The 20,749-nt window shown below is 35.7% G+C and overlaps 1 protein-coding gene across 1 annotated transcript in view; it reads right to left on the reverse strand.

Moving 5' to 3' along the window:
- SOAT1 (sterol O-acyltransferase 1) overlaps positions 1–20,749 on the reverse strand; it is a 60,122-nt gene that overhangs the window by 20,458 nt on the left and 18,915 nt on the right. Inside the window, exon 3 of the mRNA XM_037506383.2 lies at positions 11,185–11,243. Coding sequence (XP_037362280.1) covers positions 11,185–11,243 — 59 coding nt within the window. The remainder of the gene's footprint in view (positions 1–11,184; positions 11,244–20,749) is intronic.

Genomic DNA, 20,749 nt, shown 5'->3' on the forward strand with positions numbered 1-20,749 from the left:
AACTGGGTGATCCCCAGAAGAAGGGGCAGTTCCAGGTTCCCTGCCCCACCCAAGGGAGGGAGAAGCTGAGCAGGGAGAACAAGCTGGAGAAGAGACCAAACAAAGAAAGGAAGAAAGATGGAAATCAAGACAGAGACCTGGAGGAGGCACATGGAGCAGAGAGACATGTGAAGAAACTGCGCTTGCTTCTTGGTCTTGGATTGCTTGAAACAGATGTGGGTGAGAGACCCGTGCAGAGGTTAACAATGGCAGCTTTTGTCTTGATTTTGCTCCTTTTGTCCCAGATGTGTTGGGCCCCTTCTGTCCCTTTCCTATGGGTCCCCACTAAAAGGTGCCTTAGACTTCTGGCAGGCTTTTGGGCCTCAGTGGCCCTGCTTGGCCGGGCATTTACCCACAAGGAGAGGGGTACTTTGTGTGCTTATTTTGGAGACTATAGTCCTTGTCTTGTCTTTGTTGCACACTAATTGTATTAAAAGTCCATTTCCATTAAAGGTCTTACACACTAAAGTAGATCTGTCTTGATATGGTAGATGGCAGAAACTATTTAAAGCAGGCAGGCTTGGGGGTTCTGGGGTGCCCCTCTCCCTGCCCTGTAACAAGATGATTGAAAACATCTTTTTTGAGCTGGCAATTTAGCTGAAAGCTCAAAGGATCAGTAGGACTTAATATCAAATAAAAAGTGGAAGGAGACAACGTGATGAAAAGCAGAGAGGTAGCAAAGTATTAGCCAAAACAGAAAATGTGAACAATTTAGGTTCATTTTAAGGTCAAAATATAGAAGGTGGATGTTTCTTAGAAAAAAGAATGAAGAGTTTTCATAAACATTTTTTTCATGTTAAAGTCATCTAATACAATTTTATTTAGTTCCTTTTACTTGTTTCATTTCAATCACATGCCCACCTTAATTTAGAAAATGTGTAAGTAGATCCATACCCAACCAAAAATAAAATCAAAGAAAGGTGGAACTGATCAATTGTGATTTTTTTCCAGTCACAAACATGTTGTCCTGGGGAAAAACACACTAAAAAGAAGAAAGAATTCTTTCATTCTAGTAAGTGCTAGATACAGTTCTGAGCACTGTTCTAGGCACTGGTTATACAACAATAAACAAAACCAAGTCCCTGTGCCCATGGAACTTCAAATTCAAGTGGGGGCAGACAGGATAAATAATATGCCAAATGGTCTTATAATATGGAGAGAAATAAAACAGGGATGAAGACATGGTATTGTGTGTGTGAGGTCAGGGAAAGCCTCCCAGGTTAGATGACATTGAGCAGATTTGAAGAAAGTGAGAGGGCGAGTTAAAGGGTATCTTTAGGAAAAGTACCAGAAAGAAAGAAACATAAATATAAAAATCCCTGAGATAGAGACACCCTTGGCATGTTTGAGAAATACCAACAAAGTGGGAGGTCAGAGATGAAGCAAAAGAGTGATAAGAGTTAAGGTCAGAAAAGAAAAGGGGGTGGAGGGATGGGGACTCAACCCTATAAAATCTTAACATTCTGACCCCCAGCTCATTAATCAGTCTATTCAAATCTTACTCAATATTGAAAAAAGCTAGAAACTTAAGAGGTGGCAAAGGGAGTCAAACCATTTCTTGCAGCTTGCATTCCCAATACTAGGGAACCAGACCCCTTCCCAATTAAATACTGGGCTAAGCAGACCAGAAGCATGAAAATAAAACATCACTAATGTAACACAAATGTCAGTAAAAGCTGCTAGAATCGGGTCCTAATCCAACTCAAGTTCAACAGAGTAATCAAGTTCTTATGGCACAAGCTCTGGTGCCTTATCCACTACTTGGCCATATATTTCAAAGCACTTGTAACTTCCAGTCCTGTCATAAGAAAAACAGCAGCAATGTCGTTACTCTCACCACCTTATCAATTGTACCCTTTTCTTATCTCCCTCCTCCCACTTTTCCCCACACTCCAAACTCCTGCCTTTTCTTCTTTTCCAGCCAGTTCACAAATAAGGGTACCCCTGTTGATCCCTCCTAGCTATCCAATCTCAGGGACCAAACAGATTTTGACGAGTATATACTTCTATTATTCAGCTCCTATGGTGTGCAACAGGATACACAGAGTCCTGTTCTTATTGAACTCACTGTCTATGGATGAGGAAGGAAATAAATTATGAATGGTGCAGTAAATGCCATGAAGAACGTTCAGTGTGACAGTACAGAGAAAATAAAAGAAAAATCACAGGCACCTCAATGGTGTGAGGGCTAATAAAAGGCAATAACAGATGGCAAGTCTCCTTGTAACTTTCTTTCACAACCCCCACCGCTCCCCACTACCACCTATGACCCCAACATCTGACACTTCAGTCAGTGCAGAATACTTCTTCAGTATGCTGAGCCCAAAAAGCTTCCTATTTTTAATATGATTAATGCATGTCTTCTTTTTCTTTGCACTAAAATTTATATGTTGGAAAAACGGTACATTCAGGAATTCATACTTGAGCCAGTAAGATACTAAGGAAAAAGATTAAAGATATCTAGTGCTAATACTAATGTAGTAAAGAGAGAAATATGAACTTTCAAGCAGGCAGAGCTGGGTTCAAACTGTGCCTCCTCCACTTAGGCATCATCTACGAAGTTACTCAACACTTATGTGCAAAACTGAGATGGATAACATCTACCTTGTTAACCTGTTGTGGGAACTTTTAAAAGCCCCAAAAACAAAACCAAACACACCCTGAAAAACTTGCACAGCACAGTCCTTGAGAGAGTTATCATTCTACAGATTTGTTGCATTAACCTCTCTCCTCTTAGAGCTAATTTATGAAGGAAAAAACAACAAAGCAATGTACAATAAAAACTGAAACAAGTAAATTTTATCATTTAGTGCTACTACTCTTAAAAGATACTTTTGTTTTTTTTTAAGATTTTATTTATTTATGCATACAAGAACTGGGGTTAGGCCAGAGGTGGGGGGGGGGAGGTGAGAGGAGACAGAGTGGGGAATAGAACAGGCAAATGTACTAAAATACACCACTGAGGGGAGCAGCTGGTGGGACAGAAGAGGTCTGTTGCGCCATGTGGGTTAGCTCCTTGGCCAGGGATCAAACTCATGCTGCAGTGGCTGGCGATAGCTTTATAGTGCTGTGTCTTTAACCCCTGAGCGACTAGGGAGGCCTGATACTTTTAATTTAAATCCACTACATTCCTCTCATATATAACATTATACTAACTAGATGCCTAATGGGCATTTCTTACAGCCTTTCTCCTCTGTCTCCAAAGAATTAAAGTTAATAGAAGCTACTGCCACTGGGACACAAGGAAGAACTCTATTGTGGACACAAATTTCCTGAACTTCCTCCTGGTGAAAACACAAGAGTGAATGCTTATTGTGACCACTCCCTTTTATGAGAAAATACAGAAAAATACAGTGCAAGAAATGTTTCAGTTCTGCTTTCCTCTGACTTCTTCCATAACATGAAACTGTTGTTAACCAGAACTTTAAAATGTGATCACAATAAATCTGAATAATGTCTAATGTCAGCTGTCTGGAGTGAACTTTGAAAGTCAAAGGCTTTCTAATTTGCTTATCGCCTCATTCTCGTGTCTACTAATATTACTTCCATTGAGCCCATGGACATGATTGTCCCAACATGATGACCATGAATGGAAGGAAGGACAAACAGAAGAAAGGAGGCAGGTAGTTAACTAGAAAGAAGAAATGGAGGGTATTTAGATAATTTATTAAGCAGAATCACTAATATTTCAAAGCTCAAAGAAAAGTCCTACTTTAAAAAAGAGCTGAATCAGATAGCCTGTAAGAGTCCAGGAACAGGAAATAACCATGAAGCACATAGGTAATCAGAGATGAAGGCCCTTTATTTTCATTTTAAGGACCACTGGCAGCCCATGATGTCTGAAGCTCAAGAGTTTGTAAATATGTTCAGACTTGCATTTTCGAAAGACTACCCTTCTAAAAAGGCTTCCAAGCAGGGGTTACTTTGGACTAAATCTTACCATGAGGAAAAAACAAGATCATTTGTGAACAATAAAAATAGCTCTTTCACAGAGGCAAGAAAAGATTAACAAGCAGGCTGAGAAAAACAAAAGTAAAAATCTGTACTCTGAGTACTGAGTATAAAAAATTGTATCTGACTCCACATGGTCATATTGCTCCTTCATGAATTACTTGCTTCTTTGATTCACTGCCTGATTTTGCAGAGAATCTTTTACTCTTACAATGGTGTAAAACCAGAAACATGACCTTTCTGGGCAAAACAAGTAACAATAGAATAGGTAATACAGTATTTAGGTCTAACACTAAAATTGACTCCTCAGAGAGGTCTCACCTGACAATTCACTCTAAACTTACTGCATCTTATTCTTTTTCCTGATCGTACTTAATACAACTTCAAATACACATATTTCTTTTTCGTTCTTTCTTTCTTTTTTTTGGCTTGATGCCCACTTAGCCACTACCTGACTTTAAATACCATGTTTTTTGTTTTTTTTTTAATGCTATCCACTGTATGTATACCCAGCACTCACCAAAGCAATTATAGTGGCAAGAATATAGGTGTTAAATGACATTTCCAAACAGCTTTTGAAATCTACCCCTGGCACCAACTCTCCTACTCGTCACTGCTGGCTTTATTCAATCTCTATTATAAATTAAGAAGTAGATAGTCACTAAAAATATATATATATAACATATATATACATGTAAATAAAAATATATTTATATAAATATAAATATAATATATATATTCAATTCTCTTCCCCTAATTTTTTTATAAACTATATCAGGAAAGGGTCTGAAAATTTCTACTATCATTTATTGTTAGTAACAGCAGTTATTAAGTGAATGACTGCTATATGCTAAATGTGCTAGGGGCTTTTATGTATTATTTTTAGTCTTAAAACAATCTTTGGAGTAGACAATATAATTCTTATTTTACATATGGGAGACCTAAGCTTAAACAAGTAATGTGATTTGTCCATGGTCATAGAACTTATAAGCAATAGAAGTAGAATCAGAACCCAGGTTTATATAGCCTCAGAGTTGATATTACATTATAGTGCTTGCCACTATATTTTAGCTGAAATATTATCAACATGATTAAGATCTTAACTTTAAAAAAAAAGCAAGACTTTTTAAAAGGTCAGTGATGTACATATAAGCCTGAAAATAGATAATATTGGGTTGTCAGAAAAGTCATGACGCATTTTTGCTTGAAAAACATAGAACATTTCACGTGAAGACATCAATGTAGAAGAGGCTTACTACAGTTCTAATTGGTATGTTGCCATAAACTCCTCTGTATTTTAAAACAAAAACACTTGTTTAGAAGCAAGTTTGAACATAACTAAACATAATCATTAATAACAGAAGCCAAAAGCTCAAGATAAACCAACAACTAATGAATTTTTAGAGCTCTGAATTACAATCTTTCTTATTTAAAATAAAATCCTAGGCAATTTCCCAATTTAAACTGGATTATAAAAGTCATAAGATATCAACATTTTAATTTATTTCTATCAGTCTAAACTAAACGGAAACACATTTACCTTAACCTACTGGGAGAGCTACCTCATCTTAGCTATCAAGAGGGCATATTTTATTTTTTTCTTATTATCTTCACCAATCTTCTTCTCATTTTATTTTTGTCACTGTTAAATGCCAGAAAACAAGAAGTAAAAATACCTTCTGAGTAATTAAAATAACATCCATATAAATGACAACTGAATGACCACACAAATGACCATTAGAATTTTTTAAATTTTAACACTGAAAAACAAACAAAATAATGTATAAAAATATAAGAACACAAATATACATATATTAATTCTGATTTTGCAGGCAATATCTATGAACACACATGTCGGCATGTGTCTATACAGATCTGTATATATGACTGAAAAAGAATAACAAATTATTGAGAGGAAATAAACCAAAACACATTGTCTCCAAATAGTGGGCATACAGATGGCCAATTTCCTTTTTATCGTCCCATAAATTTCCTACCATGAGCCTATACTACTTAAATCAGGGGAGAAACTATGTAAGAAAAATATTCCTTCAATTCTCAGACAATTCTACATAGTAGTACATTAAAATAAAATCATATGAAACCTTTGGCATATTTTTAATGTATTTTATCTAAGATGCCACTGATTTTTATTTGATACTATGAAAGAAAAAGGCCACCAAGTGAATCATACTACATAGCACACAATGCTTTCTTATTTTCAGAGATATTAAAGATAAAACAAATACGCACTTGGGGGTGGGGAAAAGTGAGCAGATTATCACAAGGTCTTCAGCTCTAAAATTAATTTTATTAAATTAATTTTAATTAATCTTATTAAATTAATTTTATTCATGCTCTAAAATTAAGCCAGCTTACACTGACATCACTTTACAGTTTTCAAAGAGCACCTTTACAATGTCTAATTTAGTTATTGTTCCTCTCTTGATTATTCAATGTTCTCAGCTAGTATAAGGAAAGAACCCACAACTTCTTCACAGTCCTAGCACTTAACATGATGCCTGATAGACAATGGAACTAAGTATATTTCTGGAACCGAATCACTGAATGTTCCCAAGAGGGCAACAAGACTAGGTATCTTTTTGCATTTTGAGATGGAATCATAAAAACAATGAACTAATCTTACCAAGGTTTGTCAAAGACTCATACCTCTGCATGTGTAAGTAAAACGGGGAAAGTAGAAAGGGTAATAGCAGAAGAATGTAGTCACACTTACATAGCAAAGACTGTAAGATCTGACCAGAAGATTAGGGGCGGGAAAGTAAAGTAGATACTTGGAGAAGACATGGTTAGTTACCAACTTATCACTCATCACCCCCTGCTTTTGTACTTGAATTCCTTATTTTTCCCTAGACACATGACAGCCTATATGAAATAAATTTTCCAGTCTCCTTTTTGGATCTATATGTAGCCACATGACTAAGTTCTTGCCAATGAGATATGGGCAGAAGTGGTTTGACAAAACCTTCCAAAAAGTCCTTAAAAGATGGCTGGTATCTATTCCTTGCCCCTCCCCCATTTTTCCCTCCCTCAGTTCTGCTCCTTAAAACTTAGATCAAAAAGCAATAGATTCATTTGGACAAAGAGAAGAATAACAACCTACCAATGAGGAGGCTGGAAGCAATGGGAGTACTGGAGGCCCACAGAGTCATATACTAGTTCCAGACCACCTCTGGGTAATTATAGGAGAAAGAAATAAACTTCTCTCTTGTTTAAAAACAAATTATTTAAGTTTATCTTGTGTTACTATTATAGCACAATTACTAATAATCAGAGGATTTCTGGACAGAAAATAATTAAAATCTCTTTAGTAGTCCTCCAATATATAAAATTGATCAAGGTTATCAAGAAACTTTTTTAGAAGAGGTTATTCAAATGAGTGATGAATCATGAAGAGAAGTCTTCATTTGTAGATATGTCATTTAAGTCTTATTCATTAAGTCTGCTTATTTAATGTATAGGCAAGAGTCTAAGGCACTGGTATGAAAAACAATCCGTGAAATGCTATGTAAGAAGCAAGTAAAATGTTGCAACAAATACTTATTTTTAGAAAGTAAAAATGGGAAGTAATTTTTTATACCTTCAATTTTCACACTAGATCTACTTTTCCTTCCATAAAATTGTGTTCAAGAATAAAGATTCTACAAACATTAAAAAAGATATTGCCCCTTTCCCTTCTCAACATATTGCTCTCAAAAACAAAGACAGGTACCCCGTGTCGAGGCCAGGGCTGTACCTTATGACCAGATCCCTTTATTAAATCCAATTCTCTCTCCCATAAATCTAAAACTCTGAACTTAAAAAGAGTGACAGGAAACCTTAATTGAAATATTCAGATATATCTGAACTCTTGCTGCTAAAATCTTCACCCTTTCGCAAGCTGAGAATTCAAGTCCTCTCATTCCATGAGACAGCTGATATCTTTCAAATAGTTTCTTAAATGCTTAAATGAGACAAAGTAGGTTTCTGTCATTTGCAACCAAAAGAAAACTTAAAACAATGTTAAAACAGTTGTTTATTCATTAACACAAGTTGTTTAGGACTAATCATTTGCATCTCCTTTGTACTGTTTGAAGATCTTTTAAATCTTGTTACTGACACCATTCTAAGAATTTCAAAAGGTCATGACTCAGGGTTGCACAATGTCCTAAGACCCCACTAGTACCAGATACTTTTTAATGAAGTACTTAAAATTTTTATGACAGCATTTTAAACTCAGAGGTGACCTTAAAAGGCTTAAGTTGAACCTACTTATTTCAACCCACTTAATGTCATCTCCTCCCTCACTCCTCTTCCTTTCAGACTAAAGAGCTTGATCACTACTGGACACACTTCTTCAGTCTAAGACTAAAAACTGTTATTTATCTGAAATTCAAACTAGGCATATCATATTTTATCTGATACCTGTAGTTTTCATAGAGCTGAAAGAACTGTCCAACAGGATTTTATAAACTATCCATTCCTTTTACAACAAGAGTGAGTTAGGAGCAAAAGTTCAAATTAGCTACATAAGTATGATGCTTAGTAAAGCCCATAACAGGACCTCTAAATAGAGTTCCCTTCTTTTCTCTCCCCTTGTATGTTCATTCTAGAATACTAAAATATTACATTAACTTCTTGTCTGGTCTCATTGTCTCTAAAAACTCTATAAATTATCTTCAACTTTGATATCAGAATAAAATCCTCAATATATATCACCTTCAAAAAATTTTCAGTTAATAAGCAACGGTAAGATACCTAGTCAATCTCAAAAGACATTAAATTGACAATTAAAATATCCTTAAGTCCCCCAAAAGAATTTGGTAAATTCATTCAGAACAAAGCACTGTATAATGAGGACAAACTAGACACTAGGTATAAACTTAGTTCTTAGGATTATAAAGTGGGAAGGACAGCATTTCAAGCAGGGGTATCTAGAAAACTGTAGAAGCAGCAGCTTTTCCACTAGAATTTGAAGAATGTACAGGTATTTTAACTGGTGAAATAGGGAGTTAAAAAATTTCAAGTAGAAAGAGTTTCGTGAACAAGGGAAAAAGTTTTACAAGCCAGCCCCAAGTTTTCAACTGTATTTTTCAATTGCACCCCAACAGGGATACAAATCCTAAAATACACATTAAGTTTCCTATCTCCACAACTCTGTTCAAGCCATGCCCTCTTTCAACAAGAGTGACCAAATCTTGTACTGCATTGCAACCCTCATATTGTTTGTACAATATAGAATAACAAATACTAGCCAAACCAATGTCTTCCTTTCCCTAAGCTTCCTTTCCCATCATTCATTCCTCTCACTTTTCTTCAAATTCTCCTAACTGACCAAACTAAAGAATGCAATAATTCTATCCACTGATTAACAAAGAGGATAAACAGAACCTTCTCTGAAAATAAAAGTTTCAACTTAAATCCTTGAAACAAACCCCCCCCCATATCTCTCCTCCTTGTCCTATACCTCTATTTCCCATTCCCTTCTGTGTTTGTAATTCTGCATAGAAAAGGGTTCCCCCTCCCCTCTTCCAATAGCAATGAAGATATAGCAGGGCAGATCTTCCTTTTCACCTATTTTAAACTTGCCCTCACATAATAAGGATTGGATAGAACATAATAAGGATTTGTGTTCTTGCTGGGAAGGGGAGAAGGAGCAAAAGAGGAATAGAAGTGGAGTAAGAAAAGGAATGGGATATAAACTAGGAGTCCTGACTGTCTAGTGAGATAACAAGGGTCATAAGTAATTTAATAAGTCATCAAAATAAAAAAATATTTATTTTCAATACTAAATTTGCAATAGGTCCTTAAAGATGGCACATGTGCCTACAAATTAAATATTTTTCTTTTCTAGCTAAAATTGTAAACTATTTCTCAGATTAAATAAAACCTAATAATCAAGTCTTTAAACACTTAGAGCAAATCATTAATTGAAAAAGACACATTCACCATGAATGACCTTGATCACTGCAATTTTAAAGTTATACATATAACCTAAGAGAATCAGGAAAAATAAACAAAAAAAAATTTAATATACTGTTAACTAGAAGCCTGCACTCACAGTTTCAAGAATAGTAACTATATCTTTTGAAGACCATCTTATAAAGCAATACAGTAAGTGGTTACATTTTAGAAGTCACAAATTCCTACAGGATGAATTGGGAGTGAATGGTAGGTTTATCTTAGTGTTAAATAAACAGGTCCTTGCACAAATTTCCAGTGATAGCAATATCCCTGGGCTCAAAAAGTGCCATATCTCCAAGAAATTAGATGAAAATGAAAACCGTATGTCCTAGACAGGAAGATAACAAAAATACTAGTTTTGATAATCAAAGTCAATAAAAATACTCTCACATATCCTATCCTGTAAAATATGATTACAAAAATAATCTAAGTTTAAATTTAATCACATAAATGGATATACTTGGGGCCTCCCTGGTGGCACAAGGGGTTAAGCTTCAGCACTATGAAGTAGTCTGCAGCTACTGCAGCATAAGTTCAACCCCTGGCCAGGGAGGTGACCCACATGGCACAGCAGACCTCTCCTGACTCACCTGCTGCTCCCCTCAGCAGTGTGTTTCAGTCAACCTGCCTGTTCCATTCCCCACTTTGTCTCTGGTGAATCCTCTCACCCCCCACACCTCTGGCGGTACCCCAGATCTTATATGCATAAATAACATCTTTAACAAAAATAAATGGAGGGCCACCCCTGGCGGCGCAGCAGTTGAGTGCTGGTCTGCGAGGCTACCCGCAGCCTCTGCTGTGCCAGTTCGTTCCCCGGCCACCGGCAAGGGGCCCACAAAAATAAATAAATAAATAAATAAATAAATAAATAAATAAATAAATAAGTAGATATGCTCACGCACATGTAACTATTAATAAACAAAAACAAAGCTATTTCATCTACATAATTGGCTGTTTATATATTTAAACTGGCCAGTAAATTTTGGATGTGATCTCATTGGGATAAGGTAGGGCTACTTCGGATTTGAGACCATCTTACTTTCAGGCACACATAATATTTGATGCTAATTTTTAAAAAAAATTGTTCCTTGTGCTCTAGAATTTCCCAAGGTGGTACTGCTGATTTCTGACTTGTAGAACTCTTTTCCCTGCTTGAAGTGGTCCCACGTTTTTAAGCAATTTAGTATTTAGAACTCTACATTTTTGTTTCTGGGACAGTGAATAACTTACCTCTGCCTCTGCTGTCAATTTTATCTTCTTTGCTAGCAACTGTTTCATGTCAATGTGACCTAAGGAAAGGGAAAATGATGGATAGAGTTAAACTGATGGATAGTCTTCTACCAGTTAAACCATGTAGTAGAAGAACTAGGAAAAAAGGATGATTAAGTAAACTACAGTACAAACACAAAACATGACACAGCTATTAAAAATGAAGCATAAGGGCCTCCCCGGTGGTGCAGTCTCAGCACTACGAAGCAATCCGCAGCCACTGCAGCATGAGTTCGATCTGCCCAGGGAGCTGACCCACATGGCCCAGCAGACCTCTCCTGTCTGCCCACTGCTCCCCTCAGCAGTGTGTTTCAATCTGCCTGTTCTGCTCCCCACTCTGTCTCTGGTGAATCCTCTCACCACCCCCACCCCTGGCCTACATCCCAGTTCTTGCATGCACAAATAAATAAATCTTTTAAAAAACAGAAATAAAAATGAAGCATAAGCAATACAAATGAAGGAAATTTATACATAAAAAAAGCTAAGTAGAAAAACAAAACTACTGTAAATACAATATTACTATATGATGCTGTAGGATTAACAATATAGGAAATTAGATTCCCTGAATGGCTCCAACAACCAGGACTACTAATATGCACAAGTAACATTAGAAAAATCAGAGACTTCACCCAAAAATAATTTTTTTAACTTTTTTTTGTTGCAAAGGACACCATCAAGAAAGTAAAAAAGAGAACCCATGATATGAGAACAAACATTTGCAAATCTGATCTGAAATTTATATGGAAATCCAGAATATATAAAGGATTTTTACTGCTCAATAACAAAAGGACAAATATTCCAATTTAAACATAAGCAAAATTATCTGAATAAACTTTTCTCAAAAAAAGACGCAAACAGTCAATAGCCACATGAAAAGATGTCCAACATACTGGCCATCAGGAAAATTAAAATCAAAAGCAAAATTAAATATCACTTCACACCCACTTGTGTGGATATAATCAAAAGCACATGCCAAGTATTGCCCACTGAATACACTGAACTTACACGCTGTGATACGTACCTCAATAAAGCTAAAAAAAAAAGCAAGAATTGTACCTGCAATAAACTGAGAAAAGTGTCATTTCAGAAATTAGGTGTGACAACATTTCTGTTAGGCAATTAGATGAGTGTTTATAAACACTTATAACCGTGATGTTTATAAGACTAGTACCCACTTGGTGCGAATACAAGTCTTTTAAGTGTGGGAAAAAGAAAAAAGTAACGTCCTGATGAAGAAATTAAACCCTCCTTTTCCACTGCTCATGGAAATGAAAAATGATACAGTACTTTGAAAAACAGTCTGGAAGTTCTTCAAAAGGTTAAATATAGAACTGCTATACGATCTAGAAATCCACTCCTAGGTATATACACAAAAGAAATAAAAACATATCTACCCAAAACCTTGTACAAGAATGTTTTGTGGCAACATTATCATAATAACGCAGTCAGAACTCTGTAATTCATCAACCGGTAAACAGATTAATAAAATGTGGTCTACGTATACAAGAAAATATCATTCAGCAATAACAGGAGACAAACACAAATACATGCTACAATATAGGTAAAAATTGGCTCCAGGATCCCCACAAACACCAAAGTTCCTTACATAAAATGGTGTAATATTTGCATATAACTCACACATATCCTCCCATATACTTTAAATCACTTCTAAGTTACTTATAATACCTAATACAATGTAAGTATTACATACATAGATGTTTATACTGTATTGATTAGGAAATAATGACAACAGGGAAAGTCTGTATATCAGTATAGATGCAACTTTTGCAGGTCTAACTACATCATACCATTTTCTATTTGCAGTTGGCTAAACTTGCAAATGCAGTATTCCAACTTGTATTATCAGCTATCTGCTTTCTCCAATTTCAGATGCATTAAGAAAATGGACCCACCATAACTGATGCTGTCAAGTCTCTACCAGAATTGCAATAAAAAATGAAATCTTTGTGTTTATTGCTTAATGCATTTCTTTAACATTCTTCACAAGCATAGCACCAAATATTTTCCACCTTCTTCAAGTCCCAGTTCTACTAAGCAGCCTTCAGTTGTTTACTATGAGTATCAACTCTTTATTAATATATATTTTTAAAGATTTATTTTACTTATTTATGCATACAGGAACTGGGATGGAGGGCAGAGGTACAGGGGGTGAGAGGCTTCACCAGAGACAGACTGGGGAGCAAAATACATGGACCTACTGAAATACACTATTGAGGGTAGCAGCAGGCAAGACAGGAGAGGTCTGCTGTGCCATGTGGGTTAGCTCACTGGCTGGGGATTGAACTCATGCCACTGTGGCTGGCAATAGAGTAATAGCACAGCACCTTTAACCCCTGTGCCACCAGGGAGGCCCAGTATCAACTCTTTAAATGTCTTAATTTTCACTATCTTTACCCTCTTCTTCATTTTCCTGTGTCAGAGAAAGGGGTAGCTCAGCTTTTTTAAGACCAACCCTTCACTATTTCCTTGATCCTTCTCATGTCCTCTGATAAAACTCTTCAAAGTATTCTCAATACACTGAGTCATTAATATAATCATGTACCACATAACAGTGTTTCCATCAATGAGGGACCAGATATACAATGGTGACCCTATATGTAGCCTAAATGTATAGCAGGTTATATCATCTAGATTTGTAGAAGTACACTCTGAAGTTCACACAAGGATGAAATCTGCTAACAGCATTTCTCATAATGTATGCCTGCTGGTAAGTGACTATATTGCCCACATTTGCATCCAGAGTCAACCTATTCCTTAAGAATTGTTTCTGAGGGCCTCCCCGGTGGCGCAGCGGTTGAGCGCTGGGTTGCGAAGCTGCCCGCAGCCTCTGCAGCACCGGTTCGATCCCCGGCTGCTCCCCGGCCACCAGAGGAGGGTCCCACATGGCGCACAGACCTCTCCTGCCGCCCGCTGCTCCCCTCAGCAGTGTACTTCGTCCTTCTGCCTGTTCTGCTCCCCACTGTGGCTCTGGTGAATTCTCTCACCCTCCTGCGCTTCTGACTGTACCCAGTGCTTGTATAAATCAATAAATAAATCTTAAAAAAAAAAAAAAAAAAAGAATTGTTTCTGAAATTACAATGTGGATGTATCAGTGTTACTAAAAATTAAATCTGTGGTTCTACCAACAACTGTCAAATATTACATAATTATTTACTGTTTTAGAAACAAATATATAACTGAACATCAAGCCTATGACTTTGTAGAATTTGCTGCCTAAGATGAAGACTTTTTTAAAGTGAGATTTTTTTAAATTATATAACAATTATAGTACAGATAATTACAATTAACTCAAATTTCAGAAATACTTTAAAACAAACAGCCTTTTCCAGTGACCCTCAAACACCCTTCATGACCCAACCATGTTATTTTTTCCCTTTAAATATAAAATTCATTCCTAATTTATTCCCAAACCATTTCTGCGACTGTGGCCTCCAAATCTTTAAATCCTCAAGCTTGATAATCTTGCTGTAAATTTCAACATTTATTTATCATATATCATCTCAATTATTCTTTATAACAGCCCAGTGAATAAGGAAGATAAAAAAAACTTAAGACTCAAATTAAACATCTTGCCCACAGTCACCTGGTCAGGAAATAACTGAGCCAGAAATAAAATCCATTTTTTGATCCCTACTTATACAACATGCAGCATAAAAAATGAAAAATAAATAAATAAGAAAGTCTACTTATAAGTGACTAAATTTGTAAAGATGACTAAGAAGTACTAAGGAGTGACTAATACCATTTTTTCAAGTTTCAGTTCTTTTAACAAACATTTTCTTTGTCTCCCTGTGGCAAGTACAAAATTAGCTAATGCGTAGGCAATACAAAAACAGGTTTTTACTGCTTAGAAGTTCAAACTCACTTTAAAACCTTGATTATTTTCCTAAAAACTTACATTGACCATGTTTTACATTCCAGCTTTGCCTTGCTCTCCACAAAGTGTTATCAGTAACCTAAAAGAACCACTTAAAGGTCTACTTTAAGCTATGGAAACAACCCAAATGCCCAAAAATAGATGACTGAATCAAGAAGATGTGGTACATATGCACAATGGAATATTACTCAGCAATCAAAAAAGATAAACACATGCAGTTTGCAGCAACATGGATGGAGCTAGTGAAATAAGCATGGATCATGCTCAGTGAAATAAGTCAGAAAGAAAAAGAAAAATACCGGATGAGCTCACTCATAGCAGGAATTTAGAAAACCTAAATAATAAGAGAGACCAGGAAAAAGACTAATCAATGCAAAGTAAAAATCAAAATCAAAAAGCAACTATAAACCAGAGACACACTAAGGAGGGCAGAGGGGCAGGGAAAGGAAGGATGAGTCAAAATAAGGTGGGGGGGAGTGCAATTGTATGGGGATTATAACCAAAATGAAAATGCATACATTGTGCAAAGATGAAAAAAGATGTAAGAATTATATAAAAATATTTTAATAAAAAAAATCTACTTTATGTCCACAGAATTGTTGGGTTTAAGAATATTCCTTGAAAGAATCAATCATTTATCAATCTTCAAAGTAAAAAGAAAGATAGCTTATATCCATTTATCACTTTATATATTGCTCCCCTGACATCAAAAACCTTCCAAAATTCTCTACTACTCACATTTACACTATTGTAGAGAAAAGAAATCTGAACTAGAAATGAAAATCAGTATATAAATAGTCATAGAAGAGGAGACTTAGTAGTAATATTCAAACAACTGGTAGTCAGTTTGAAAAACTATAAAACTAAGATCACTAAACTCACTTATTCAAAATAAATATGAGATGAATCAAATGTTTGAGTAAACCATGAAAGTTAAAAAATTCATTGCTTTCCTTTCTCATAATCTTGGATGATTTCTAAGCATGACAAGAAACCTAAAAGCAATAAAATATTTGCTTACATAAAAAAGTTCCCCACCTCACAATTTACAAGAACATATTTGGGCTACATACAACTGTTTTTCACCCAACAAATTCACAAAAGCTTAAAAAGATTAGTAAGACATATTGGCAAGAATGTGGGGAAAACCCCATAAAATGGTAGTGTAAACTAGAACACATTTAAAAGAAAATTTAGTGATCTACAATTTTTAAAGGAGTCAGCAATTTCATTTTTAAGAATGTATCCTACAAGTACACTAACACAAGTAAGCAATAACACTGTTGTTTTTTTTTTTTTTAAAGATTTATTTAGTTATGCATACAAGAACTGGGGTATGGGCCAGAGGCACAGGGGTAGGGGGTGGCGGTGAGAGGATTCACCAGAGACAGAGTGCATAACAGCACAGGCAGACTGACTGAAACACACTGCCGAGGGGAGCAGTGGGTGAGACAGGAGAGGTCTGCCTCACCATGTGGGTTGCTCCCTGGCAGGCCAGGGATGGAACTCGCGTTGTAGAGGCTTCGGACTGTTTCATAGTGTGGTGCTTAACCCCTTGCACAACCAGGGAGGCACAGTAATAACACTGTTTTAAGTATGTTCTTGGCAGCACTGTTTATAATATGAAACCCAGGAAATAGCCTAATGTCCACCAATAAGGGATGAGTTAAATAAATTACTAAGTTAAATAAATTACTATCGGTTAAATAAATTACTATAAATAAATTACTAGGATATAAGCTATCTTCCTTTTACCTGTGCAAAAGAATTACTAGACAGATAATTAAGAATTACACTTGCATAGACTGAATAAAAAGAAATAAAGGATTTACTAGGCTTACAAAATGTAAATCCCAAGATAGGATTCCATTTATAGAAAAAAGAGGTGAGAGATAATTACTATTCATGAATTTCTACAATGTCTGAATTTTTTGCAGGGAGTATACAATGCTTTAATTTTAAAAGTTTATAAGCATGTTTCAGCAATTTGGTTTTTTGATGAAACCAAACTATCCAGTATTTCTTGAACTAGGAGTAAAGACAGAGGAAATGATATCAAACTATTTAGACTGAGAAAAATAGATTAAGATCTTTAAAGATGTAAAATGGATATTCTACAAAAAAGTGGATATACCAATCACATTTGGTCTAAACATTTTTTTTAAAGATTTATTTATGAATGCATATAAAGAACCGGAGTACAGGCCAGATGTGCAGGAGGGTGAGAGGATTCACCAGAGACAGAGCAGGGAGCAGAACAGGCAGACTGACTGAAATACACTGCTGAGGGGAGCAGCAGACAAGACAAAAGAGGTCTGCCGCGCCATGTGGGTATCTCCCCTGCCGGCCAGGATCAAAGCTGTGCTGCAGAGGCTGCAGACAGCTTCACAATGTTGCGCTCAACCACCTACACCACCAGGGAGCCCAGTTGAAACTTTCTAAAGTTACAAACATATTTCTATACTATAATCAAAGTAATCCAAGAACTATATTATTCAACAAGAGTTAACTTTGGCTTATTTTTCTACCATTATGCCTGTATCAACAAAGCAGGTTGCCCATGTATACAATAAACAGACTAGCCTTTTAGAATAAGAGACAATTCTGGTAGAAATAACAGAGGATTTCATGTAGACTATGATTCTCAGTTCACATAGTACATAGTAGGGAAATACAGCTATGTTAAAAACTGGGGAGGTAAGAGTTGGCAGCACAAACAATGAGAAGATAAAATAATGAACCTAGTGCTACATACTCATTAAGAGCACTTTCACATTTGCTCTTGTTACTTTTGTAAAAGAGGAAATCTAAGCAATGACAGGCTAAAAGTCATCCACCTAGCAGATAGCTAATGACTACAAGACTTGAAAAGCCCTCTTTTGATTTCATCCTGCCTTTCTAACTTTCTTTCTAGGCAAACAAACTACAATTTATCTGTACTACCTCTTGAAAATCCTCTAAAAGCAACAAAACACCATACAAATAACACTATTCTATCTTAATTTCCATGACTTTGTAAGCTCATTACCTGTCCTCTAGCTTGAATGCCCTATCCCAGTATCTTCCTCAAAGACCAAACTAAGTTCTACTTTTTCTATAAAGACACCTCTCTTCATTACTCTAAAGCAAGATTACCTTTTCCTGCCATTCATCTCCTATACCATTTAGTTTCTATAATTTACTTAATTCCTATTTCTAACATAAAACTGTTTTCTGTTTTAGTATCTTATTCAACTAAATATTCCTACTAGAAAAACTGGTACAATACCTTACATATAGATCAAAGGTGCTTAACTAAGACACTAATTTAACCTGTTGGCTGGAAGACAGTAACTAGACTATTTGATCTCATAGGATGTGTTGCATAGATGGGAAAAAATTACTACTAAAAGCTATTCTTACTCCATGAGCCTAGATCCAAGATTTAACTTTTGGTAAAGTTACTAAAAATATCTAGATTTAGGATGTTCTTCGTAGAACAAAGGAAAGATATATATATATATTAAAAAAAAAAACAAGCTCATCTCAAATTTTTCATCCCTATATAGCTCTAGCAACTACCCCTTAAAAACTGTCATAAAATTGATTGTATGCTTTCCTATTAGAACATTGCTATATTTGTGGTTCCTGCTCCAGGACTTAGTAACACAAAGAAATAAGAAAAAGAAGAATTTGCACACAAAGCAACACACCATTTCTATAGGTTTCCACTCCTTTCGTAAGTCAAATTATGCATAATATCCCATTAGTTAAAAATGAATGTACCCATTGTGCCTGGGTAATATTTTACTTAATTGATTTTTAGCAATTCTCCTAAAACACAATTTCTCTTGAATACATTACATTCCAGGGGGTGGGGGAATGGAGGGCTGGAATCATTATTTTGTTTGCCCTCTTTGAAACCTTTTCATAGCTTTTATTTTGCATACCTTTTTTTTAAATTAAAAAAAAGGTTAAGTCTAGTATCTTCCATTTCCTTTGACTACACTTCCTGCAATGAACTAAAATACTTAAACTCATTCTTTTGATCATTAAAGCTATAAAAAGTATTAATATACAGTAACTTTATAACTGCTGACAATTATGTTATGTCTCATTGTCCAAAGCATTTTTCAAGTTAAATGGAATTTTTTTAAAGATTTAGGCCAGAGGTGTGAGGGGTGAGAGGATTCACCAGAGACAGAGTGGGGAACAGGTCAGGCAGACTGGCTGAAATATACTGCTGAGGGGAGCAGTGGGCAAGACAGGAAAGGTCTGCTGCCCCATGTGGGTAGCTCCCTGGCCGGGGACTGAACTCTAGCTGCAGAGGCTTCGTATAGCTTCACAGAGTGTTGTGCTTAATCCCTTGCACCACCAGGGAGGCCTTAAAGATTTATTTTATATATGGGTAGAAGTACTGGAGTGTAGACAAGAGGTGCAGGGGTGAGGGGGTAGGTGATAAGAGTCACCAGAGACAGAGAGGGGAGCTGTGGATCTACTGAAATACACTGCTAAAGGGAGCAGCAGGCAGAGACAGAAGAGGTCTGCTGCACCACATGTGGGTTAGCTCCCTGCCAGGATTGAACTCAAGCTGCAATGCTTGATAGCTCTGAGACTTAACCCCTTGTGCCACCACAGAGGCCCTTAAATGGTTTTTTTAATCTCTCAAAATGCCATGTCATTTTCAAAAGCTCACATCATCTATGACTGAAAAAAGTATTAAGTTACAGGCACTCTCATATTGCACTTGGAGTGCAATAATTCCAGAGAGCAATTTCGCAACATCTACCCAAAGCAAAAAAAAATTCAAAAACATGCATTATTGTTGACCTGAAACAATTTTTAGGACTATATCCAAGGAAAAATCATAAATAGTTGAAATTTTGCTTACATGCATTTTCTAAAAACAAGTAAACATGTTTTGCTTTTATCCTAAGGGGAAAAATGTACTCTCAGCCTATTTGGTTAATCAAAACTCTGTGTGGACCAGTCATTTTTATGAGTAAATGCATATACTGGATGAGGTAGTATGATTACAGAGTAACAATGTTTACTTTTTTTTATTTGTACCAAAAGACACTCAAATTTGTTACAAAAGGCATGTTCTGCAGGGTTCAGGTATTTATGTATTTATGGGAAAGAACAAAGAACTTGAATAGAATTGAATATTAACTGAACTAATATTTTTAAAACAGTGCCTGATATATGATAAACTTATAATAGTAATTATTATATTATTTATCAAATGTTTAAAAGTTTGCTTTTTAACAAAGCAGCAAAATTAAAGATAATAAAGAATGAGTCCTACCAGCAACCTGCAAATTAGGAGAAAAGTTGGGAATTTCCTCAACCTGATAGAGAATATAAAAAAAAACCCAGATCTAACATACTTAATGGAAAGACTGAAAACTTTCCCCCCCAAAATCAACAAGATATCCACACTTGCCAATTTTATTCAATTTTTTATTGGAATTCTACCAAATAGTTAGGCAAGAAAATGAAATGAAAGGCAGTAAGAGGTATTATATTAGAAATTAAGAAGTAAAACTCACTTTCAACTGCAGATGGCTTGATTTTGTAATATAAAAAACACTATAAGAACCACATAAAAATTATTAGCACTAATAAATGAATTCAGCAAGACTGCAG

This window comes from Talpa occidentalis, unplaced genomic scaffold (assembly GCF_014898055.3).
Source record: "Talpa occidentalis isolate TD23 unplaced genomic scaffold, MPIMG_talOcc4v2.1 talOcc4.12, whole genome shotgun sequence".
In the NCBI taxonomy this organism is placed as follows: domain Eukaryota; kingdom Metazoa; phylum Chordata; class Mammalia; order Eulipotyphla; family Talpidae; genus Talpa; species Talpa occidentalis.